The sequence below is a fragment of the Heloderma suspectum genome, chromosome 2 (assembly GCF_057233095.1).
Source record: "Heloderma suspectum isolate Gila_16-S chromosome 2, 16-S_ref, whole genome shotgun sequence".
Taxonomy (NCBI): Eukaryota; Metazoa; Chordata; class Lepidosauria; order Squamata; family Helodermatidae; genus Heloderma; species Heloderma suspectum.
In genome coordinates, this window is record NC_139459.1 from 345,271,673 (window position 1) to 345,297,048 (window position 25,376).

Sequence of the window (25,376 nt, forward strand, 5' to 3'; positions counted from 1 at the left end):
AAGGAGCAAGTGTCTTTTAATTTCATGGCTACAGTCACCATCTGTGGTGATCTTGGAGCCCAAGAAAATAAAATCTGTCACTGCTTCCATTTCTTCCCCTTCTATATGCCAGGAAGTGATGGGGCCAGATGCCATGATCTTAGCTTTTTTAATGTTGAGTTTCAAACCAGCTTATGCACTCTCCTCTTTCACCCTCAACAAGAGTTTCTTTAGATCTTCTTCACTTTCTGCCATTAGGGTGGTATCATCTGTGTATCTGAGGTTGTTGATAATTCTCCGGGTAATCCTAATTCCGACCTGTGATTCATCCAACCCAGCGTTTCTCATGATGTACTCTGCATATAAGTTAAATAAGCAGGGCAACACTATGCAGCCTTGTTGTACTCCATTCCCAATTTTGAACCAATCAGTTGTTCCATGTCTGGTTCTTACTATTGCTTCTTGACCTCATACAGGTTTCTCAGGAGACAGGTCAGGTGGTCTGGTACCCCCATCTCTTTCAGAATTTGCCACAGTTTGTTGTGATCCACACAATCAAAGGCTTTAGCATAGTCAATGAAGCAGAAATAGACGTTTTTCTGGAATTCTCTTGCTTTCTCCATGATCCAGCGAATGTTGGTGATTGGATCTCTAATTCAAATTAGAGAATCTCTAATTCTGCCTTTTCGAAACCCAGCTTGTACTTCCGGTAGTTCTTGTTTCACATACTGCTGAAGCCTAGCTTGTAGGATTTTGAGCATAACCTTGCTGGCATGTGAAATGAGCGCAATTGTACAGTAGTTTGAACACTCTTTGGTGTTGCCCTTCTTTGGAATTGGAATGTAAACTGACCTCTTCCAGTCTTGTGGCCGCTGTTGAGTGTTCCAAATTTGTTGGCATATTGAGTGCAGCACTTTAACAGCATCATATTTTAGGATTTTAAATAGCTCGGCTGGAATACTGTCATCTCCACTAGCTTTGTTGTTAGTAATGCTTCCTAAGGCCCACTTGGCTTCACTCTCTAAAAACATAAAGAAAGTGTTGTTGTTTTTCTATTCTTTGCTTATGGCAGTGGATCCCAGCACTGCCATGTGCCGCCACTGCAAGGCGTCTGATGCAATAAACAAACAGGGGGAGCAGGGGGAAACAGCCAGAGCAGCCTGCTCCTGCACTTGAGGAGGCAGCACCAGTTGGACTTGCTCGGGGAAGAGGCCCCCACATCCCAGCAGGCAGGCAACCAGGGCAAGCAGAAGGCTGGCAGTGCTGCTGGAACTTCTGCAAGCTCTCCATCTCTCACCCCCAAGAGGCTTAGGCAGGCCACCATGGAGGAGATGGGGTGGGGGAAGTATGGGTCCGCCATGTGGAGGTTTCCAGCGTTCAAAAATCACTGGCCCTTCTGGGTTAAGCACTGACCATGTTCAAAAATCAGTGGCCCTTTTGGGCTAGGCACTGACCATGTTCATTCAAGATACATTCAAAATACTCATTTAGTGTGTGCTAGAAATAAACAAAAGCAGATAAAAAATAACTTACTCCTGCCTGCCTGCCAGGTAATGTGTGTGTTCAGCCATAGAGAGGCTGAGCAGTGATTCTGCTGAATAGGGGTTGTTTTGCACTTCAAAGAAACCTGCAGCAGAGATTAGGGATAGTGACCTCTGCTTCAACACACTCTCGCTTCTGAGTTTGGTCTGAGTTTCTGGGAATATCACATTCAACCTGCACCTAGCGCACAAGCCAGTGGGCCAAACAGCCTGGAATTTGGCAAGTGGGATGCCCTTGAGGGGGGCTGGGAGGAGCCAAGGTTTCACGCACATCTGCAGAAACAGGGAGAAGTTATAGCTCTTTGCTTGGGGAGGTTTGGTGGAAAATGTCAAATTTCACCAGCACCTAGCACACAAGCCAGTGGGCCAAACTGCCTGGGCTTTGGGGGGTGCAATGCCCTCAAGGGGGGCTGGGAGGGGCCAAGGTATCACATGCTTGCATGGAAAAAGGGAGAAGCTACAGCTCTTAGTTTTGGGAGTTTTCCTGGAAAAACTCAGATTTCACCTGCGCTTAGCACACTAGCCGCTATAGTGTTATAGCACCATAACGCTTGCTAGTTTAAGTGATATCTCATATATATATATATATATATATATATGAGAAACATTTTTAGCACTAATAAAAGGTATTTTAAAAAACAGGGTGATAAAATGGCACACACCACAACAGTGATAATAGTGAATTTGTGCTGAGCTTCAAACCGCTGCTTAGATGAACTGCCAAGAGTGAAGGAACACCAAGTTCTTTTATTTTATTCCCCATTTTGTTTTCCTTGCCTGCCCTCTAGTGGTCTCTGCTGGGAGTGCAATAACTCCAAGCCCTCTTAAGCCAAAAAGGTTTCTTACCATTTATGTAGCCCTTGCCACCCTCAGATATGAAATGGGAAGCCCCCTTTGTCTGTTTCCCCTTCCTTTGTTCATGTCATTAAAAGCTGGGCATCACCAATTTAAGGGCCCATCCCAGTGTAAGTTGGGAGCTTGGTGGAGCCCCATAGCGTTGGCCACTGTCACAAGACCTGGCAAACTGCCATTTCTGTTCTTTGGCCCTTTCCATGACCTGAATCAAGAAGTCCTGCTGCAGTGAGCTATTCTACACAAGGCTGTTAATCACTGTTATCTACGTACTTTCAGTTTCGTCACAGAACTAAGGTCGAAGCTCTACACAACTTTCCTTTCCTGCTTTCCCACTACATAACCTCTAGGTTATGCGAGCCAGTGTGGTGTAGTGGCTAGAGTGCTGGACTGGCAGTTGGGAGATCCGGGTTCTAGTCCCCACTCGGCCATGGAAGCTCACTGGGTGACTTTGGGCCAGTCACAGAATCTCAGCCCAACCCACCTCACAGGGATGTTGTTGTGAGGATAAAATGGAGAGGAGGAGGGGTATGTACACCGCCTTGAGTTCCTTGGAGGAAAAAAGGCGGAATATAAATGTAATAAATAAATAAAATAGGTTATGCTACAGCAGAATAGCACAAATACACAGGCAGAAACAGCGCTTTCAGAAATAATACCATCTTTTATTTGTTTTATTTATTTGCAGTATTTGTATACTGCTCCACATCCAAAACCTCAGAGCGGTGAACAGCAGACAGGATAAGAATAAGAACACCATGTTAAAATAATTTAAAAAAAACAACAGAGTTCTGATAAACCAACTTCTAATAAAACTGCGGCCAGTTATAGAATCATAGATCATAGAATAGTAGGTTTGGAAGGGGCCTACAAGGCCACAGAGGCCAACTCCCCACTCAATGCAGGAATCCAAGTCAGAGCATCCCTGACAGATGGCTGTCCAGCCTCGTCTTGAATGCCTCCAGTGTGGGAGAGCCCACCACCTCCCTAGGTAAGTGGTTCCATTGTCGTATTGCTCTAACAGTCAGGAAGTTTCTCCTGATGTTCAGCTGGAATCTGGCTTCCTGTAACTTGAGCCCATTATTCCGTGTCCTGCATTCTGGGATGATCGAGAAGAGATGCTGGCCTTCCTCTCTGGGACAACCTTTCAAGAACTTGAAGAGCGCTATCATATCTCCCCTCAGTCTTCTCTTCTCAAGGCTAAACATGCCCAGTTACTCAAGGAAGGCTTCCTGTATTAGCAGTGTTTTATGGAGGTGCCAAAAGCAACACAATGTTGGCACCTGCCTGGCCTCCAAAGGCTGGGAATAAGAATAAGAATGGGCCCACCACACTGAAGGCTCTTTTCCTGGTAGACTCCAACCAGGCCATGGGTCCACCAGGAGCATGCCCTCTGATAACCTCAGTGACTGGGCAGGTTGGTAAGGTTGGATACCGCTCTCTCAGGTATCCTGGTCCCAGGTTGTTTAGGGCTTTGTACACTAGTACTAAAACCTGGCTTGGTGGTGAATAGGCAGCCAGTGCAGTTCCCTCAGCAAAGGATTTGCATGCTGAAAGGGGGCAGCTCCTGACAGCAGCTGAGCTGCTGCATGCTGCACTAACCCCAGCTTCCAGACCAGCCTTAAGGGCAGCCCCACACAGAGCACACTGCAGTGACCCAGTCTTGAGGTTACTAATGCCCTAATGCCTATATCACTGTGGCCAAGCTATCCCTGTCCAGGAGAGGCCACAGCTGGTGAACCAGCCGAAGCTGGTAAAAGGCACCCCAAGCTGCTGCAGCCACTTGGGCCTCCAGTGACAGTGATGGATCTAGGGGTACCCCCAGACTGTGGGCCTGCTCTTAAAGAGGGAGTGCAACCCCATCCAGAACAGGCAATAAGCCTATCTCCCAGACCCGGGAACCACTCACCCACAGGGCTTCCATCTTGCCAGGATTCAGCTTCAGTTTATTGGCCCTCATCCAGCCCATTGCTGAGTCTAGGCACTGATCCAGGACTTGCACAGCCTCTCCTGATTCAGATGTTACAGGGAGAGGGAGCTGTGTGTCATCTGATGGCATTTGTCTCCAAATCCCATAATGACTGTTCCCAGACGCTTCATATAGATGTTAAACAACACTGGGGACAAGATGGGACCCTGTGCAACCACCCAGTTCAATTGCCAGGGGGCTGAGGAATAGTCAGCCAGTGTTACTGTCTGAAATTGGCCCCGTAGGTAGGACCAGAACCACTGTAACACAGTGCTTCCGATACCCATCCCACAGAGTCGATCCAGGAGGATACCATAGTTGATGGTATCAACAGCTGATGAGAGGTCAAGCAGAATTAACAGGGTTGCACTCCCCTGTCCCTCTCTCAATAAAGGTCATCCATCAGGGCAACCAAGGCTGACTCAATCCCGTAACCAGATTGAAAGCCAGACTGGAATGGGCCTAGATAATCAGTATCCTTCAAGAGCGCCTGCAGTTGCTCCACCACGACCCTCTCAAATACCTTCCCTAAAAAAGGGGTATTTCCAGCTGGGCGGTAGTTATCTAGTATCACTGGGTCCGGAGTGGGCTTTTTCAGGAGTGGTCACACCACTGCTTCCTTAAGGACAGCAGGGACCACCCCTTCCCAAAGGGAAGCACTTATCACTCCCTGGACTCACCCAGTCATACCCCCTCAGCTAGCTGAGGTGATTAAGAAAACAAACAAACAAATAAAAGCTTTTATTAACCAAGAGGGGCAGGGATCGAGAGGGCACGTGGTCAGCCGCATTGCTGCAAGCACCTTGTCCACATCATCAGGCCATAGCAACTGGAACTGTTCCCACAAAATCAGGCAGATGGTGGCATCAGAAACCTCGAGTGGAACTGTGCTAACAACAGCATCAAGTTCATGGCGGAGACAATTGATTTTGTCTTCAAAGTCCAATGGAAAAAGTCACAGAGCATCCATGACGGGGCCAGGGCCCCATTTGCTGGGGAGGGTGTTAAGAGTCACCGGACCACCCGGAAGAGTTCCGCTGGACAGCTACTCGAGGATGCAATGGAGGGAGCAAAATGGGCCTTCTTTGCTGCCTGCACTGCCACACAATAGGCCCTATTATGCGCTCTAGAGCATGCTTGGTCATCTTCACTTTGAGTCTTACGCTATTTGTGCTCTAGCAGACGTCCAGCCTGTTTCATTGACCTCAGCTCCCCAGTAGCTCCACTCCCAGGAGTAGAGCGGGCTCTACAGCACTGGAGAGGGCACTCAGGTGCAATCAAATCGATGGCCCTCTGCGTCTCACTGTTCCACAGTGAGGCTAGGGCCTCAGTTGGATCACCAGCTCTCTCCGCTGGAAAATCCCCAAGAGCATTCAGAAATCCATTGGATTCCATCAGCCTCCTGGGGCGGATCATCCGAAGTGCCAGATTACTGGAGGAGGGCCAATGTTGTCCCTATCTTCAAAAAAGGCAAAGATGCTCTGACTGAGATTCCTGCATTGAGCAGGGATGGACAATATGGCCTTATAGGCCCCTTCCAACCCTACTATTCTATGATTCTATGATCCTGGGCCCAATCCTGACACTACCTCCTCATGATTTCAAAGGTATGCTGTGGCAGGTAAAAATGGTAAAGATAAACAAGAAATACAATTAAGTCTGGCATGGTGCATGATCTGTCTGGACCTGAGAGACCTAGCTTCAAATCCTTACTCAGCCATGATAAACACTAGGTATTTTTTAAGGAAGCTGCATAACAGATATGCTTCTCAGAAACATCTCACTATGCACTTTCGGAAAGAAAATGTTTGACTCAATGGACATTTGTTCTGATCTAGTTGGACTTGTGGTATTTATTGTGAGGATAATGGAGCCAGAATTGATTGTAAATGTCTCTTTTGTGCTGGAAAGGGCTACAGAGAATAATAATAATAATAATAATAACAACAACAATAACAAATATGATTTAATATATCTGATAAAATATGATTCTGTAAACTCATGAGTTCTGAGCCTATGTATCAAAATTTGACAGGATAATAATAACAGTTGATCCATATTTGTTTGATTATTACCTAAAGCTGGGGGCTGTAAAAATATTAAAAATATAAAATCAGATGGGAACATGAAATAAAACAGATAGAACTTTATCAAGGGTGGTATAACCTTCCAATTAGACAAAATATGGGAGCTTTCCTAGCTGAGGCTTTTACTGAGCACTCATCATTGCTCACTCACAGTTGTTTATGAGTACTTTAGATGACTTTGTCCACCATCCAGTTTCACTTATGTTTTTTAAAAGTAATTTTGTGGGAGGTTGGGGTGGTTTGGAGCTGGGAAAATCCAGTATTTTTTGCCAAAGCAAAACAAAGCACAAGTCCCCACCAGAGTAGTTGCATTATTCTGCTATACCACAGTGCCACCTAGAGGTTATGTAGTGGAAATTACAGAAAGGCAGAAAAGGAAACTCACTTCATGTAGCGCTCCGAACTTAATTCTGCAATGAAACTGGAAGTAGAAACAGTGTGTCAAATAGCCTCATCCGGAGAATCTTTGGGAGTCTGAGTGTGTAAGACACAACCACAACAGGACAGTAGTTCAGTAGTTACCATGCCTTGAGTGTTCATGGACTGCCTCCAAAACATGCAGAACTGTCAGTTGTATATGTGTTATTGATCAGACCAAGAGTGGGTTAGTCATTGTGTGCCATCCTGTAAAACACATGATTCAATCATGTAATTGGATGTCACAAATTGAAAACAGAATGTGCTCAGTCATAATCACCTAATACTGAGCTTTTCTACACGAGGCATTTATTGTGCACTTATGGTTCCTTACTCACAGGACGATGTCGTGTTCCTCCAGTTTCACTTCTGGGTTTTCAGAGCACTTTCCTGTTTTGTTTGGGGGTTTTTTTAGAATAGGGGAAGTTCATGATTTAATTGTGGGTTAGAAAGCTGACCTGGCATGTATTGCTGAGACTTGGGTGGGTGAACTGGGCAGCACCAAAGGGCAGGAGGCTGGGGAAAGCTGTGCTAACCAGTGTAAGTAGGCCGTAATTCTGTGATGTTAGCTAGCCAGAGAAATCATGTCTGACTTGCGCAAGTTTCTGTCTCCTCCCGCTCTTCTTTTGTACTTTGGAAGAAGAGGGTGGTATGATAATGGCTAAAACATTAACTTTGCTGCTATTTAATGCCAGGTTGGTCCTCAATAAGACTGCACTCATTCTTGATTTAATCATGGATGAGAAGGCTGACCTAGTGTGCATTACTGAGACTTGGGTGGGTGAGCTGGGCGGGGTTGATCTGACTCAGCTCTGCCCACCCGGGTACTCAGTGCAGCACCAAGATAGGTTGGAGGGCTGGGGGGTAGGGGAGTCACCGTGGCTCATAGATCCTTCATCTCTATCACCAGGAGACCACTCCACCTCGGAGCAGGTCTTGAGGGGTTGCACCTGGTGTACTGAGACAGATTGGAGATGTTGCTGGTGTACTGGCCCCCCTGCTGCTCAGCATCCTCCCTGACTGAGCAGGCAGAGGCAGTTGCAAGTGTGGTGTTGGGGGAACCCAGGATGGTGATTCTGGGTGATTTCAACTTCCATGCTGAGGCTGTCTGTGGAGTTCCAACTTGGGACAACCATGGGGCTGTCTCAGTATGTCATTGACCCAACGCACGAAGCAGGGCACACCCTTGATCTGGTTTTTGCTCCACGTTGTGAGATGGATAGTCTGAAGATGGGGTGGGGGGTGGGGCCCAAGTAACCCCATTGTCATGGTCAGACCATTTCCTGGTGAGATTTGAACTCACGGCGCTACTTCCCTCCTGTAGGGGGTCATACAATCATAGAATAGTAGGGTTGGAAGGGGCCTATAAGACCATCGAGTCCAACCCCCTGCTCAGTGCAGGAATCTCAGTCAAAGCATCCCTGACAGATGGCTGTTCAGCTTCATCTTGAATGCCTCCAGTGTGGGAGACCCCACTACCTCCCTAGGTCATTGGTTCCATTGTCGTATTGCTCTAACCATCAGGAAGATTTTCCTGATGTTCAGCCAGAATCTGGCTTCCTGTAACTTGAGCCCATTATTCCATGTCCTGCACTCTGGGATGATCAAGAAGTGATGCTGGCCTTCCTCTCTGTGACAACCTTTCAAGTACTTGAAGAGCGCTATCCTATCTCCTCTCAGTCTTCTCAAGGCTTAACATGCCCAGTTCCTTCAGTCTCTCTTCATAGGGCTTTGTTTCCAGTCCCCTGATCAGCTTTGTTGCCCTGCTCTGAACCCTCTCCAGTTTATCTGCATCCTTCTTAAAGTGTGGTGCCCAGAACTGGACACAGTATTCAAGATGAGGCCTAACCAGTGCTGAGTAGAGGGGAACTAGTACTTCCCGGGATTTGGAAGCTATACTTCTCTTAATGCAGCCCAAAATAGCATTTGCCTTTTTTTGCAGCCACATCACAGTGTTGGCTCATATTCAGCTTGTGATCTACAACAATTCCAAGATCCTTCTCGCTGGTAGGATTGTTGAGCCAAGCATCCCCTGTCTTGTAACTGTGCATTTGGTTTCTTTTTCCTCAGTGCAGAACTTGGCATTTTATCCTGATTAGATGTCATTCTGTTGTTTTCTGCCCAGCACTCCAGCCTATCCAGATCACTTTGAATTCTGTTTCTGTCTTCCGGGGTATTAGCTGTCCCACTCAATTTTGTGTCATCTGCAAATTTGATCAGCATTCCCTGCACCTCCTCCTCCAAGTCATTAATAAAAATGTTGAAGAGCACTGGGCCCAGGACTGAGCCCTGCGGTACCCCACTTGTTACCGCTCCCCAGTTTGAGAAGATCCCATTGATAAGAACTATTTGAGTCCGATCCTGTAGCCAACTGTGGATCCACCTGATAGTTGTTTTATCTTGCCCACCTTTAGCAAGTTTGCTCATCAGGAGATCATGGGGCGCTTTGCTGAAGTCGAGGTATATTATGTCCACAGCATTCCCACAGTCCACAAAGGAAGTTACCTGATCAAAAAATGAGATCAGATTAGACTGGCAAGATTTGTTCTTGACAAATCCAGGTTGGCTTCGAGTAATCACTGCATTGTTTTCAAGGTGCTTCCAGATGGATTGCTTTATCATCTGCTCCAGAATTTTCCCAGGGATTGATGTCAGACTGACTGGTCTGTAGTTCCCAGGTTCCTCCTTTTTACCCTTTTTGAAGATAGGGACAACATTAGCCCTCCTCCAGTCATCTGGCACTTCACTCGTCCTCCATGATTGCTCAAAGAGAATACACAGCGGTTCTGAGAGTTTTTCTACCAGTTTCTTTATTACCCTAGAATGCAGTTCACCTGGTCCTGGAGATTTGAACTCATTCAACATAATTAGGTGTTCCTTGACCATATGCCTATCGATCTCAAGCTGCAATCCTGCCCCTTCAGCCTGCACTTCGCCTTTGCCGGGGGGGGGGGGCATAGACCCTCTTTCGGGAGAAGACTGAGCCAAAGTAGGAACTGAGCACCTCTGCCTTTTCTTTGTCATCTGTTATCATTTTGCCATCCTCATTTAATAGCTGAACAACCATTTCTTTCCTCTGCCTTTTACTATGCACGTAGCTGAAGAAAGCCTTTTTGTTGTTTTTAGCATCCCTCGCTAACCTCACCTCGTTCTCCGCTTTAGCCTTCCTGACGCCATCCCTGCAATTCTGTGCTACCTGCCTGTACTCTTCCTTTGTTACTTGGCCTTCTTTCCACTTCCTATATGTGTCCTTTTTTGTTTTCAGGTCATCTCTAAGCTTTTTGTGAAGCCACATTGGCTTCTTCTGTTGTCTTCCACCTTTTCTTCTTGTTGGAATTGTTTGTGATTGTGCCTTGAGAATTTCCTTTTTTAAAAGCTCCCACCCATCTTGGACTCCTTTTCTCGTTAGAGTCGCTTGCCATGGGACCTTACTGATCATTGTTCTGAGTTTATTAAAATCAGCTTTCCTAAAATCCAGGGTACACATTTGACTACACTCGGCTTTTGCTTCCCTTAGAACCAGGAACTCAAGTACAACATGGTCGCTTTCCCCCAGAGTTCCTGTAACTGCTACTTTATCCACTAAGTCATCTCTGTTGGTTAGTATCAAGTCAAGGATAGCCGATCCTCTAGTTCCTTCCTCTACTTCCTGTAGGAGGAAGTTATCTGCCACACAAGTCAGGAATTTCCTGGTGGGCCATGTTTTACAGAATTTGTCTCCCAACAAATATCGGGGAAATTGAAGTCCCCCATTACTGCTACGTCATGCTTCCTTAAAACATTGGCTATTTGCTTTTCAAAAGTTTCATCGTCGTCTTCTCCTTGATTGGGTGGCTGGTAATAAACTCCGACCACCAGGTTCCTTTTATTCTTTGCTCCATTTATTTCGACCCAGATGCTCTCGATGGGGCTACCAAGCTCCTCCTCCTGTATTTCTGTGCAGAGATATGTATTTTTCACATACGGTGCAACCCCCAGGTTGGTTTCTGGCTCTGATTCAGATCTGGAAGCCGAGCTAGAAGAAGCCCAGCTGAGACAGGGAGCAGGGAGAAAATTCCCCAAGTCTCTCCAGGAGTCAGTGAAGAATCTTCCCAGGGACTTATTGGGCAGGAAGGCCAGGCTCAGAGACCATCTTCCCCACTCCCTGTGGGAACCTGCCATGTAATGGAGGGTGAAGAGGCACAGGAATTGACAGATGGCAGAGCCCACCACTGAATTAACTGGGTAGAGCTGACAGGAGGTAGGGGGCACTCCGCCAGATTGGCTGCCTGTCAGCAGTTGGGTCTGAAGGATCCTCCCTGAAAGGAGGAGCCCAGAAAAAGCCTGTCGAGCATGGTGGGAACCCCGTCCATTAGTTGAAAGGCAACTGCCCCGCTTTCAGTAGCTCCCTTCACAAAAGCCCTATTTAGCTAATTGGGTCCAGAGGACAGCTTCCAGCCTTTGTAGTCCCTGCAGGTGTTAAGAGGTGCTATTAACTGAATAAAAGAGTTTGTGGAGTACATAGCTGAGTCTCTGTTGCCCCACTACTCAGCGGGTAGGCTTAGAATCCTTGACAGCTAGAAACCTTGAAAAGAAAAGAAATGTAGGAGCCTAACAAGAACCCACAAGGCACATCCGTGTGTCTCAAAGCCACATGCTGCCCTTCCTTACAGCAAGGCTGATTTACCAGCTGTGGAGCGGGCCCAATTGATTCTAGTTCAGCAAGCCCAGCCTTACATCATCATTAGGCATCAGTGCTTCTTAGGATCAGTGCCGCGATTATACTAAAGAAATTGCTGACAGAACAGAAGAAGGCAATCCACCAAAGCAAGAAGTTTGGCAAAGCAAAATAACCTGCAATATCATATTAAATATCCTGCTACATTTTGCATTCTTTTTGAAGGCCTGGTGAAAAAGTTTTTAAATCCTGAGGCGGTGGAATCGTTTCTCATTGGTATTAACATTAAAACAAGGGAGCCAACTTTCTCAGCCTCCTGAGTTGGAACTTAGCTGTCTTTACTGTTCCTCTGAAACCCTGTTTGGGGTTTAGCTGATAGGATGTCTGGGAAGTTTGCCAGACTAAATGTTTGCATATTTCTGTTTTCTTTCTCCTTTGTGTGTTGTATTGTATAAATTCCTGTTGGTGTGTTATGTGGTAAATATATTTATGTGGTTTATGTGGTAAATATATTTTTTAGATATTTCTTAAAATAAATAAATGGTTTTTACTTTTTACTTCTTATTTTTTATCCTTTTCTTAAACTTCTTCTTCTTTTAATTATCATTATTATTATTACTATCATCATTATGGGATTATTATTATTTCTTGTTGGGTAAACTTTTAATGATTACTAATATACATCAATGGAATGGTAATATGTGGTTAATGGAAATGGATTGTTTATTTGCTATAAGACTGAGGTTATGACATTGAAAGATAAGGCTCACTGTTTATGGAGCAGTGGATTGAAGATTTAATATTACCTGCAATGTTTGGAAGAGTGCTGTACAGGTATAATTTGCAATTGGATTTATATTTGGATATTTGGTTTGCTTTTATTGAAGCTTAGATATAATCTTCTTTCTTTCTTTTTTCCCCTTCTTTTGCTTTCCTCCTTTTTTTTTCTTCCCCAGAATACTGTAATGTTGGAAACTGAAGATTTTGACTATGTTGTTGGTATTGTTTATTTCACTTATAAAAATAAAATAAATATAGATTCCAAAGGAAAAAAAGGAACTCAGTGCTACATAGAATCTACTGTGCATGAGGCAATGCTCTGCATATATCCCAGCCTTACACAATGTTCAGTTCTCTTTTTGCATGATTGTGCTCTTTAAACTCCTCTGAGGTTCATTTTCGATGCAAAGTCCATTCTCTTGTTATTGGTTTGAGTAGGAAAAGATGGAAGGTGATAGAAGGAGACCCCAGGAACTTGACCTCAGGAGAAGAGGTCTTCATCTGGCAGACTTCATCTGGCAGAACCCAAGGTACCAGTCCACATTTGCAATTCTTTCTGATTCTAGTTATGCAGAATCAAGATCAGGATGTATTACTACCTATTATTAGTTCAGAAAAAGAAGGAAAAGACAAAGATGACATGGAGGATGGGATATGGTAGAGGTTTGTAAATTCAGGCCTGGTATGGTCGAAGAAGACAGAGATGTATTTATTTATTTATCCTCTGTTACAATGCTAGAACTTGGAGTCATCCAATGAATGTGATCAACAGTAGATTCAAGACAGACTTAAGTGGCTTCTTCCTTAAAACAAAACTAACTTCTACAATTCACTGACACAACTTCAGTGATAGTCAGCAGCTTACTTGGGACTAGCGTGAGTGAGTATGGGAGGTTTAAACCTTCCCACCCAGCTGCTTCCCCTGCCCCTAAATTCACCCCACCCTCCACTGGCAACAATGGGGTTTTCTTTTTCTTGTTTTAACCCCTGTGCATGGGTGGAGGGGGTGAGATTTAAGAGGGGCAGCAGCTGGATGGGAAGGTTTAAAACTCCCCCACCCATGTGCTTGGCAGTCCTCATCCAGATTAGGGCCTTGCACACATTCTTGCAAGTAAAAAAAGACAGCAAGCTACGAATTTAACATAGCATGTGGTTTAGCTCTCAGGTGGCTTTGAAAAGGAATTAAACTCAGAGACACAATGTACAGAGGCAGTATGAGTGACACTGAATGCCAGTGGCTGGGAGGGGTGAGTGGATGGGAGATGTCTGTTGCTGGGAGGCGCACAAGCATTGCGTAAGGGCAACACCCAGCAGGCTGCTGTGGGAAACCGGATGCTGGACCACAGACCATTAGTCTGACCCAGCAGGGCTTTTCTTGTGTTCTTGTATTCTTCTCCAGTGACAACTTCTCAATGACAATGTGTGTCATCATGACACGCACAGAGACCCCAGCTTCCTTTGTATCTTGTCGAGCTACTTTTATTACTCCCCCTAAACGTGAACTCAGTTGTTGAGTGCACCTTTAATAGTTGCGCAGAAGAGGGAATTCCATCATGGGAACCTTTTGTCATCCCAGAAGGACAAGCTACGCTTGCCAAAAAATGCTTCTCCAAAATTATTTAAATCAACCTATATCCCCATACCAAAAAAGGGAAGCACCAAAGAATGTTCAGACTATCAAACAGTGGCACTTATTTCACATGCCAGTAAAGTAATGCTCAAAATCTTCCAAGGTCGACTCCAGCAATTCATGGAACGAGAATTGCCAGATGTACAAGCTGGGTTTAGAAAAGGCAGAGGAACTAGAGACCAAATTGCCAATATCCGCTGGATAATGAGAAAGCCAGGGAGTTTCAGAAAAACATCTATTTCTGTTTTATTGACTATTCTAAAGTCTTTGACTGTGTGGATCATCACAAATTGTGGCAAGTTCTTGGTGGGATGGGGATACCAAGTCATCTTGTCTGCCTCCTGAGGAATCTGTATAATGACCAAGTAGCAACGGTAAGAACAGACCACGGAACAACAGACTGGTTTAAGATTGGGAAAGGAGTACGGCAGGGTTGTATACTCCCACCCTACCTATTCAACCTGTACGCAGAACACATCTTGCGACGTGCTGGGCTTGATGAAGCCAAGGCTGGAGTGAAAATCGCTGGGAAAAAAAATAACAATCTCAGATATACAGATGATACCACTTTGATGGCTGAAAGCGAGGAGGAGCTGAGGAACCTCATGACAAAGGTGAAAGAAGAAAGTGCAAAAGCTGGGTGGCAGTTAAACCTCAAAAAAACCAAGATTATGGCAACCAGCGTGATTGATAACTGGCAAATAGAGGGAGAAAACGTGGAGGCAGTGACAGACTTTGTCTTTCTAGGCGCATAGATTACTGCAGACGCTGACTGCAGCCACGAAATCAGAAGACGTTTACTTCTTGAGAGGACAGCAATGACAAATCTTGATAAAATAGTGAAGAGCAGACATCACACTGACAACAAAGGTCTGCATAGTTCAAGCAATGGTATTCCCCGTAGTAACCTATGGCTGCGAGAGCTGGACCATAAGGAAAGCTGAGCAAAGGAAGATAGATGCTTTTGAACTGTGGTGCTGGAGGAAAATTCTGAGAGTTCCTTGGTCTGCAAGAAGATCAAACCAGTCCATACTCCAGGAAATAAAGCCAGACTGCTCACTTGCGGGAATGATATTAAAGGCAAAACTGAAGTACTTTGGCCACATAATGAGAAGACAGGATACCCTGGAGAAGATGCTGATGCTAGGGAAAGTGGAAGGCAAAAGGAAGAGGGGCCGACCAAGGGCAAGGTGGATGGATGATATTCTGGAGGTGACGGACTCGACCTTGAGGGAGCTGGGGTTGATGATGGCCAACAGGAAGCTCTGGTGTGGGCTAGTCCATGAAGTCACTAAGAGTCAGAAGCGACTGACCGAATAAACAACAACACAGGTAGTATTAAAGGTCTGCTTTGTATCTCAGCATCCTAAACACAACACAACAGTCTCTCCTGGAAATTGAAGTGTTCAGGTCAGTTGAATTGTACAAACCACACATACATATACATTTATAGCGGGTACCAGAGGTTGGTATGCTGGGACCCCAATCAAGGAAGGTATCCACCCTCTGAGAGCCAGTGCTACCATCTTGGTTTCACTTGAAGCAAATAAGCAAATCCTAGAGCCTAGGCCAGGCGTGGGCAATCTGGTGCTCTCCAAACGTTTTGTTCTACAGCTGCCATAAGCCCCAGCTAGAAGGGCCAATAGCGAGGGATTATTTATTTATTACATTTATATCCCACCTTTTTTCCTCCTTACGAAACCCTCGGCCGAGTACATAATCCTCCTCCTCTCCATTTTATCTTCACAATAACAACCCTGTGTGGCAGGTTGGGCTGAGAGTCTGTCACTGGCCCAAAGTCACCCAGTGAGCTTCCATGGCCGAGTGGGGACTAGAACCCGGATCTCCTGACTCCCATTCCAACACTCTAGCCCCTACACTGGCTCTCCAGTGTGGTATAGATTATGGAATATGTAGTCCAAAACCTCTGGAGAGTACCAGGTTGCCTATCGCTGGTCAAGACCCTAGACGGAGGCAGGGGGTACTATCTCTGACCATGCAAAGTTCTGTGTGAGGTATGTTCCAGAATCCTTTGTGATGGTGCAAAGCTCTCACCACCATGACCACCACTGGCCCCAGCAACACCCAAGCCTCTGCGAGATAGTTACGGGGCTCACTTGGGGGAAGTTTCCCGAAGGCCTACACACCTTTCTTAGGCCATTGAACTCACTACTATTCTTTCCTCCCCCTTTAGTCCTCAGTGGTCTTTGCTACTCTTTCTACCAAACCTTTCACCACATACTTTAATTCCACAGTCACTTTGACGCTCAGTTGGTGGAAAATCATCTTGGGAATTTTGCTGGCAGGAAGCATTGCTCTGAAGCTGGCTGTGACTGTTGTCATCTTCTCAGGTAAAGTTCTCTTATCCAATTGAATTTAGAAATGATCTCAGAATGCCACCCAAAAACTTTTTAAAGGTTGTATTACAAGGGAAGCCACAGAAAGATTTATTCTACTTAGTTTATTCTAAATTCAGCCTATCTCACCTTCCCTCCACCTAACACACAGAACGCATGCATACATCTATCATCTTAACTATTTATCTGTCTACTCTATTTATATACCACCTTCTGCCATGGCATAGGTGGTTCACACAGGGCAGGCCCAAGACATTTTGCTCCCTGAGGCAAAGAACAAGATGGTGCCCCATCCCATTCCATATAGAAAAGGTTTCATAGAATGTAGAATAGTAGCGTTGGAAGGGGCCTACAAGACAATGTTTCTTCAAGACTGAACATCTTTCTTCAACATCAACGATGGGACAGCACACCTGAAAGCAGCAGGCTAGCTTAGAGGGCGTAGGGAAGGCCATGTGGCACACATTCCTCTCCTCCAACGCTTTGCTGCCGCCTCTCAGCATTTGCCGCCTGAGGCAACCACCTCCCTTTGCCTAATGGGAGGGCCAGAGCCCTGGGTTCACCACTTAAGACGCACTACTACAAAAGACAAAGCAATAATACAAATGACGGAAAGGTTACTTCAGGCTGTTGGTGATGTGGATGACATAAGTACCCGGGCCTGTGCTTCTCCTCTTGTGCCTGCCCCTCAGGACGCATGGGTGATTAGGCTGCCTCTGACAGGGTGGGGGAGGGGCTGCCCCAGGCGGACTCTCGCTCGCTCTCTCTTCAGGAGCTGGTGGCGTGACGTTCCCATGTAGGGCTGCTGACTGAGAGGAACAAGTGGGTGTGCACAATAATATAAGAAAACCTGCACCACAGTACTGGTCTCCCTGTACCTATACTCAGTACTCCAGCAGAGCTAAATGGACTTATGTCAGGAATCCTTAGGCTCTCAGTGGAGCCTCTTGTGCAGGATGAAGGGGGACAACTCAAAATGGGCATTTTGCCATGTTTTATCCTGTTTAATCAGGGTAATTGCAGTTGCAAAGCAGTTGACCGACCTAGGGCAGCCAGGTATCCTCTTTTACAGAGGGCAGCCCTCCGTTTGAAGGGCTGCCACAGGATTGTCCTCTGTTTTGAAGGCATCCCCTTTTGAAGGCTGCCCAGTCCAAGTCTGGTTTAAAGATAAAGAGCCTTCAGAAGGCAGAGCTGGGCCTTGAAGTTGCCCATCAACAGCACCTGGACGGCAGACTGAGCAAGGCTCACAGGTCACCGTCTTCCACACCATGTGTTTCTACTTAAATTTTGCTAACTATCTCTACGTTTGCATCTAATCTGCCCAGACAACATTAGTTTTGGGGCAGATTATAAATAAATATGTAATTCTCTACCTTTGAATTAGCATATGCAGATTTAAAGCAAATCAGCGTCCTCTTTTGATGACGAACAGCCTCTTGTTTTTTGGCAATTCACAAGTGCCCACCCTACCAATGAGCAGAAGTGAGAATTGGCAAGGAGGTGGATAATTCTTTTTTGTCAGACCACCTCATGTTTCTAAAGGGAGTGGTGGATGAAAAGTGACTCTAAGGCAAGGAAGGCAATGTGTGGCCCTCTAGATATTTTGGTCTACAACTCCCATCGTCCCTCAACATTGGCTATGCTGGTTAGGGGTGGTGGGAGTTGTAGGCCAAAACATCTGGAAGGTAGGGATATGTCACCCCCATCTGGGTTCTTTGGGTGCCTGCCCAGCCCTTGCTCCCCGGTCTGCGCTCGATCCCTTCCTGAGCTCGGGGAGCAGCCCACACTCACCCCGGCGGCCTCATCGAGCTCCGTGTTTGCCATTTTTTGGCAAATAAAATGGCGATCACAAAAATGCACATATTTGTGTATGCGCGGAAATGCGCATTTTTGTGAATGCACATATTTGCGTATGTGCAAAATGTGCATTTTTGCGCATACACAAATATGCGCATTCACACGCATACGCAAACATGCACATTTTTGCGATCACCATTTTATTTTTCAAAAAATGGCGAACATGGAACTCAACAAGGCCGCCAGGGTGAGTGCAGGCCGCTCGCTGAGCATAGGCAGGGGGCGAGCGGGGGCAGGGGCTTGGCAAGCGGGGCTCGGGGATGCGGGCAGGGAGGTTCTGCTGGATTCCTGGATGGAATTGGGCGCCTGCACCATCCCTACTGGAAGGCCACAAGTTGCCCACCCCTGCTCTAAAGGTTGCACAAAACTGGATGCTGCCATTCCAGCCAGGTTTAAAATGTCAGAACTCATCAGATTCGGTCTTCCTGACGTAGTCCTGTACAAAATTAGTGTGAGAATGGTACAGAATCAAGGACACCTGGTTAACTTCTACAGAAACACCTATCACCATTTCCCTTGGTTCATGTGAATTCTAAGCCAGTGACAGACTTCTTACCCTCACTGTTTTAAAGCTTCTCAGGGTACTTCAAAAGACAAGCAACTCAACACAAGCAACCCAGAATTCCCAGGAAACAATGTCAATAAATCATGTGCACCAGCTAAGGACAGTTTATTTGGTAAGTTTTCTGCTTGATAGGTCCACACTAGCTCTGAAAATCCTGAGCACAGTCCAGCTAAAATTAAACACTTTTAAGCCCCATTGGTTTCAACAGGGAAGTTCTGCACATGCTTGAATCTCTCCCATTGAATTTAATGGGGCGTCAGTGCTCTTAACTGTGCCTGGATTGTGTCTGTTGACACTGGACTATAGCTGTAGTACTGACAGAGAAAAATAATTTAAAAGTTTCCACTTTGTATACCAGGTGTGCAGAACCTGAGGCCAGGGGCCGAATCCAGCCCTCCAGGGTCTGCCTGGCACCACCCCTTTTCCTTGACCGCTGATCATTTGGTAGTTTCCTGCCTTTTGTGCAGTTTTCCCCCCATTCTGAAAGGTTGAAATTCCTCCCCTAAAGCTTTGTTGCTGGTAGTAAGAGCTTTAAGCTAAAATATGCTGGTATTTTTTGGCTCTGCCCTTTTGGCCCTTGGCCCTACCTACCACTGGTATGTGGCCCCCGAGAGCTTCTCCAAAATGGAATTTGTCCCTTGGGCTGAAAGAGATTCGACTCCCTTGCTGTACGCCAACACTGGATTGGGGCTGGTAGAATTACAGATGGAAACATTCCATGTGGTAGTCCAAATGTTAAAAAAGAAGACTTTTTTCTGTTGTAGAAAATGAACATTTTTTTCATCGCTAGAAAACCTCCCTCTCAGAGTTCCTTGGTGATAACGAGATGCAGAGAGCCTGTGAACACAGATGTAAACTAACATTTGTAGAGCAGTGGGGCTGATTTGGGAGTTCCCTCACCGTGTTTGCCTCAAAAATGTACCAAACATTTCCTATGCTGGCGGTGGCAGCGGGGGGGGGGGGGAGGTTCTTCAGACTTTCAGAAAAATTCAGCTGTGGATGGCACCAAATGGCTAATGGGTGTGAGCACACAAAATGTTTATGTTTTCACACAAAACAAGACCCAAGTTCGAAAGAGATGCTACCTTTTGTGGTGGGGAGAGACACATTTTACCCTGTCATGGCAATGTTTTACAGCTGTGTGTTACAAAGTTTAAAGGCTGCAAGGAATATTATTCGATTTTTGAGGATCTGTTAGTAGAGTTTTAAACTGTATAATCTTTCCCCCCCGTAACTGTGTATAATGGCAATTCGCTAAGATACAATAAACTCGTTGTTGTTGTTGTTGTTGTACCCTGTCACAGCAACATTAAAATTCTGGATCCCACATAGGCAGCTCTCACTTTTGCCTCAGGGGAGTCAAAACAAAAATTGGTGTTCAATGTGAACCCACAAGTCCTCTCCAAGAACATCCCCATAAGACGAATTAATCTTCTTAGCTCTATGTCCTCAACATTCTGCAGGTCCGGAAAGTTCACAGGTCCTGGAAGCTGAAAGGGCCATAACCCTTTATTTATTTTTAATTCAGAAACTTGTATACCTAGGGAATCACTAAGTGTAGAACTATTGGCTTATTTTTGGGTGGCCTTTTTCACTTCCAAACTGATCATAGGCACTCTAGTAGAAGGAATGGTTGTGCTCATGATGTTTCAGGAGTCCCTCACAAAATAACCTCCCAGCAGCATATTGATGTTCATTGTATGTGTTGATAATATCTCTCTCTTCCTCTACCCCTCCTTCCTTCCTTCCTTCCTTTCTCTCTCTCTCTCTCTCTCTCCCTCTCTCTCTTTCCTGCAGCCACTGTGATTCTCGATCCAGACACAGCTCATCCCATGCTCACCATCTCTAAGGATCTGAAGGATGTGCAATGGAAAAGCCCCTTGACAGCCATGACCAACAACTCTAAAAGATTTTATTACAATCCTTGTGTGCTGGGTAATGAGGGCTTCACCTCAGGAAGCCACTGGTGGGAGGTGCAGGTGGTAGCAGGGGATATCTGGGCTCTGGGGGTTGCCAGAGAATCCATTGATAGGAAAGGGAAGTTCACCTATCACCCAGAGTGGGCCTATTGGGCTATAGGAAATTATTCCAGCTCATTCCACCGCTTACGCTTTGCTTACATGTTCTCACGTATGATTCAAAATACCCAGAGGATAAGGGTCTCCATTAACTATGCAGAAGGGCAGGTATTATTTTTTAATGCTGATCTTGGGGTTCAGATTTATGTACTACAAGCTGACTTCTCTGATGAGAAAATTTACCCCTTTTTCTGTGTGGGGTTCAAAACACATCTCAGACTGCCTCGCTGTCCCCTTACACTAGCTTCCCCCTCCCCCCTGAACTGACACTCTTCATTCAGTTATTACTGGGAGTCTATATGAGGTCCCCGTATTCCTGGTTTGGGGCCTGGATACATTAAAGACAGCCCCCGCCCCTCACACCAGCCTGCCTACATGCATGTACTGGTCACTGGGGAAGCTCTGTTCTGTGTATCTCCACCAGCTGAAGTGTTGGAAGATGGGGACAAGAAACAGTGCCTTCTTGGTGGTGGTGCTGCCTAGACTGTTGGAATTCTCTTTCCTACAATCCCATACATGCCTACTCATTGAGTTCAGTGGAGTTTACTAAGTGGATGTAGGACTGGGGCCTATGCACATTTAGGGTTCACCTTGAGCAACCTTGTTTAGGCGTGCTTCAGAAAATGCCCACAGAACTAATTTGCCTGTACATTAACACGGGCTGATGATTATGAGAATGATGATGATTTCTTCTATCACCATTATGCTACTACTGTTGTGCTAATTGTTTGACAGTTTAATGGTTTTATTGTTTTATGAGGATACTGATTGTTAGCCATTGTGAAGGTGAAGCTGTCTTATACTAGGTGAGATTATCTGTCCATCTAGCCTGCTATTGTCTAGCACAGCCTTCCTGAACTTGGCGACCTCCTGATGGTTTGGACTTCAATCCGCACCAGCTCCAGCCAGCAGGGCCAAGTGTCAAGAGTGCTGGGAGTTGTAGTCTAAAACATCTGGAAGGCATCAGGCTGTGGGAAGCTGACTTAAACTGACTGCTGGCAATGCTCCAGGTTTTCAGGCTGGAGTCTTTCCTAGCCCTACTTGGAAATGCTGTCAATCAAACCTGGGACCTTTTGCAGGCAACGTATATGCTCTGCCACTGAGCTACAGCCTGTTAATTCGGTCCTGTTTAACGTCAGAACCCGCACCAATTGGGATCTAGACACCTCAGTGGATAACCAAGCTAAGTCCAAACAGGCAAACATCACCACAGGATAAAACATAAACTGAAATCTCTTAAATTATTTAAGAAAATTACAAAAATTAAGAAAAGATAGCATGGTGGTTTTATGACTGTTAGAAGTTTTTTCTGTAATTACATTATCAGCAGTGAAAGGGAATGTAACATAGATAAAAGATTAACTAAAAGAATTGCTGTTGACAAAGGTGGCACTACACTACAGATGTACCCAACAACGCCCTTGTGTGCGTGGCCAGCCCCGCCACCTCCAGTCTGCAAGTGGCCCCTACCGCTTGCAGAAAAGCGATTTAGCACTTCCGGAGGCAAGCCGAAATGAGCAGAAACGCTAGTTCCTGGAAGGGGGCAGGTTGGCAGATCTCGCATAAGGGAGCCCCACCAACTTGCCCCCTTCCAGAAATGAGCTTTTCTGCTCATCTAGGGGCTTGCCTCCAGAAGCGCTAAATTGTTTTTCTGCAAGCGGGAGGGGCCATTTGCGAACCAGAAGTAGTGGAGCCGGCCACACATGGACCAGAATCGGTGGCCAGCTCCACTAGCAGATGGGCAGCACTGGATTCTGCCCAAGATAACAAATTCAGCTTCTAACATTATTGTTATGACCCCTCCTCATCACCTTCCTGTTTACTACTTGCATTGTAAAGCGAACTAAAACATGCTCAAATCACCAACTCTCCTTTTTACTTCCTCCTGCACATTACTTGAATATAAAAAAGCTAAGCTAAAGCATTACTAAATTCCTCTAGACATGTGAAGAATTAAGCTTAGGAAGCTAGAGTGAAAGAAAACAAACCAAAGATTTTTTAAATAATTCCAAGCTCCATCTTCAGAAAAAAGATAGAAGTCCCAAGCTCAGAAAATATTCTAAGACCTAGCTTCAGAAAGAAAAGGGTTAAAATTAAAATTCCCCTTAACATGAGAGTTCTACTCAGAAGTTTTTGGAGAGAGCAATCCTATGTCCCCTAGACCCTGTCTAAGGGGCCATAGGATTCTTCGGTTTGTGCAAACTGAGGTCAGAGCCAGGGCTCCAAATGTAGTTCCCAGAAACTGCGCTCCCCGCCCCCTCGTAGCCAGCATGGTTCTCTCCGCGCTGGCTAAATCTCCATACTCAAAAACAGACAACGGAGAGAGTGAAAAGAGGGCAGGGACGGGGAGGGGAGGGGAGGAGACCACGGAAGCTGCTTAATGCAGCTTCCTATGCACCACCCCACCTCCTTCCCTCCCACTCCCTGAAGCTGTGGCTAGACAGCCAAAATTGACCATCTGGCCAAAAATGAATAACAGCTAGAGCATGGAGGCGAGGACCACCTCCGTGCTACGGCCGCCCTACATTGGATACTCCGCAGCCTCAAAGTCGGAGGCTTCTGACTATCTCAATACAATTGCACTCTAAGATGCATTAGGCATATCTTGATTGCTCAGAAGCGTCTGAGAAGTGAGGGTTCAGGGAAAACATGGATACCTTACTATGCTAAAGGCCTACCCTTAGCACGGCCACAGGTCAGGAATGCTGGGAGTTCTAGCCCCAAACATCTGGAGGGCACCAGGTTGGGGAAGGCTGGTCTAGCAGCACCTCTCCAAGATCTTAGACAGAAAAGGATAATACCCACCACCTCCTACTTGGTCCTTTAAAACAAAAACAAAAAAAAATCTGCAGATACCAGGATTGAGACTGGGACATTCTGCATGCAAAGAAAGTGTTCTGCCACTGAGCAATTGGATGGGAAGTGCAGGGTATGAATTTTCTAATCAATAAATTCCTGTGTTTTCCTCATTGACTTCATACATTTTGAAGGAGTTGGTTTAGGGTTATCTTTAGGGCCTCCATCCCAATAGCAGCACAGAACTTTGAGGTGTGAACTAACCTCTTATCTCACTTGGTTTGCTGGAGCGGTGCCAGTCCCACCTCACTCTCTTCATTACCTGCCTGACTACCCCTCTGCCATTACACTGCTATCCAACTCTCCCTCTGCTACCAGGTTCTAGGAGAAAACCCTAATCAGTTTCACTTCTACAGTGAAGACACTTCTTTGCACTTGCTGAGGAGGAAACCTTGTCGGTTTCAACATTGACTTGTCAATTTCTTTTTTCTTCTCTTTCCCTTTGATTAAAATCTTGCTGTACATTCCAGTGCACAGGTGTGGTTTGAAGGTGTGTATGGGGGGAGGGGGCTCCCTACCTTCCTCGTATGTTTCATCTATCTGATTATGTAGGCCTTTACCCACTGGCTCTTTGCATTGAATGACTTTGCAGGAATGACTTCTTGAGACATTAATACAGGAAACCAGCTCCTTGTACTAATTTTGTTTGTTAAAGCCTAACTTGCACATTTCATGAAAAGGATCATTCATACCATAAATCTAATGACCATTTCATAATGAAAAGTGGCTTCAAGATGGAATGGTTTTGAGCAGAGAATTGTACATGTGTGTTGTTGTTGTTGTTCAGTCGTTCAGTCGTGTCCGACTCTTCGTGACCCCATGGACCATAGCACGCCAGGCCTTCCTGTCCTGCGCTCTCTCCCGGAGCGTGCTCAAGTTCATATTCATTGCATCCGTGATGCTATCTAGCCATCTCATCCTCGTTTAAGGGGGGAATATGGTATATGGTTTACCCATTCTACATATGCCATTTTTCCCCGCTGCAAATTACCCAACAGACTCTCTCTCTGTCTCTCTGCCTCTGTCTCTCTGCCTCTCACACACACACACACACACACACACACACACCCCTTCAGGTTCTGTTACTCATGTTTGTGTGTAATAAAAGAGGAGCCCTGCTGGATCAGGCCAAGGGTCCATCTAGGCCAGCATTCTGTTCACGCAGTGGCCAACCAGCTGCCCAAAGGAAACCCACAAGCAGGACAGGAGTGCAACAGCACACACACACACACACCCCGCCCCATGTCCCCTAGCAACATGTAGTTTAGCCCTTAGTTTACATTTGACACTTTTTTTCCTTTCAGGGTGCAAGATACCATACATGAGAACATGTGACTAATTTGTAGACATTCAAGAGATTAAGCAGCACTCGATTTTCTCTGGAGAAAGACGAGGTGTCAGTTCCCTGTTACAGCCGGTGTACAGAATCACCTTCCCTTTTTGGAGAAATTAGAACCTAAAGCAGACACTTCTGCTGCAGGGAACATGGACAACTTCCCTCCAGAGGTTCTACTGGCATTATGGTACACCCCACATTCAAACTCCAACTGAAATTTACTGCCTATATTACAATTCTGAGACCTGGCCTGTGTGCAATCCTGGTGTAGAAGCAGTGGAAGCTGGTGGTTCTGATGTGCGTGGGCTGGCGAATCCGTTCCGGGTTTCAGTCAGAACTCTAAAGGAGCTATCCAAGGTGCAAAACCTGGAGCAGATTCACCACCCCACTGACACTGGAGCCACCAGCCTCCACA

The 25,376-nt window shown here is 45.8% G+C and overlaps 1 protein-coding gene across 1 annotated transcript; it reads left to right on the forward strand.

Moving 5' to 3' along the window:
* The first annotated feature begins 7,979 nt into the window (after nucleotides 1-7,979).
* Nucleotides 7,980-24,380, forward strand: LOC146355336 (E3 ubiquitin-protein ligase TRIM39-like). Its single transcript, XM_084829875.1, has 5 exons — nucleotides 7,980-8,055; nucleotides 12,693-12,812; nucleotides 16,168-16,263; nucleotides 18,699-18,803; nucleotides 20,489-24,380. Exons 1-5 carry the CDS (start codon nucleotides 7,980-7,982, stop codon nucleotides 21,034-21,036), a joined length of 945 nt encoding a protein of 314 aa, XP_084686001.1. The 3' UTR covers nucleotides 21,037-24,380.
* Nucleotides 24,381-25,376: the final 996 nt, after the last annotated feature.

Excerpts from the sequence above, each read along its gene's own strand:
- LOC146355336 (XM_084829875.1), top strand. The coding sequence starts at position 7,980 with ATGGGGCTGTCTCAGTATGTCATTGACCCAACGCACGAAGCAGGGCAC. Across the intron at positions 8,056-12,692 it reads TCTGGTTTTTGCTCCACGTT|TCCATTCTCTTGTTATTGGT; the intron begins GTGAGATGGATA and ends TTCGATGCAAAG. Across the intron at positions 18,804-20,488 it reads AGCTAAGGACAGTTTATTTG|CCACTGTGATTCTCGATCCA; the intron begins GTAAGTTTTCTG and ends TCTTTCCTGCAG.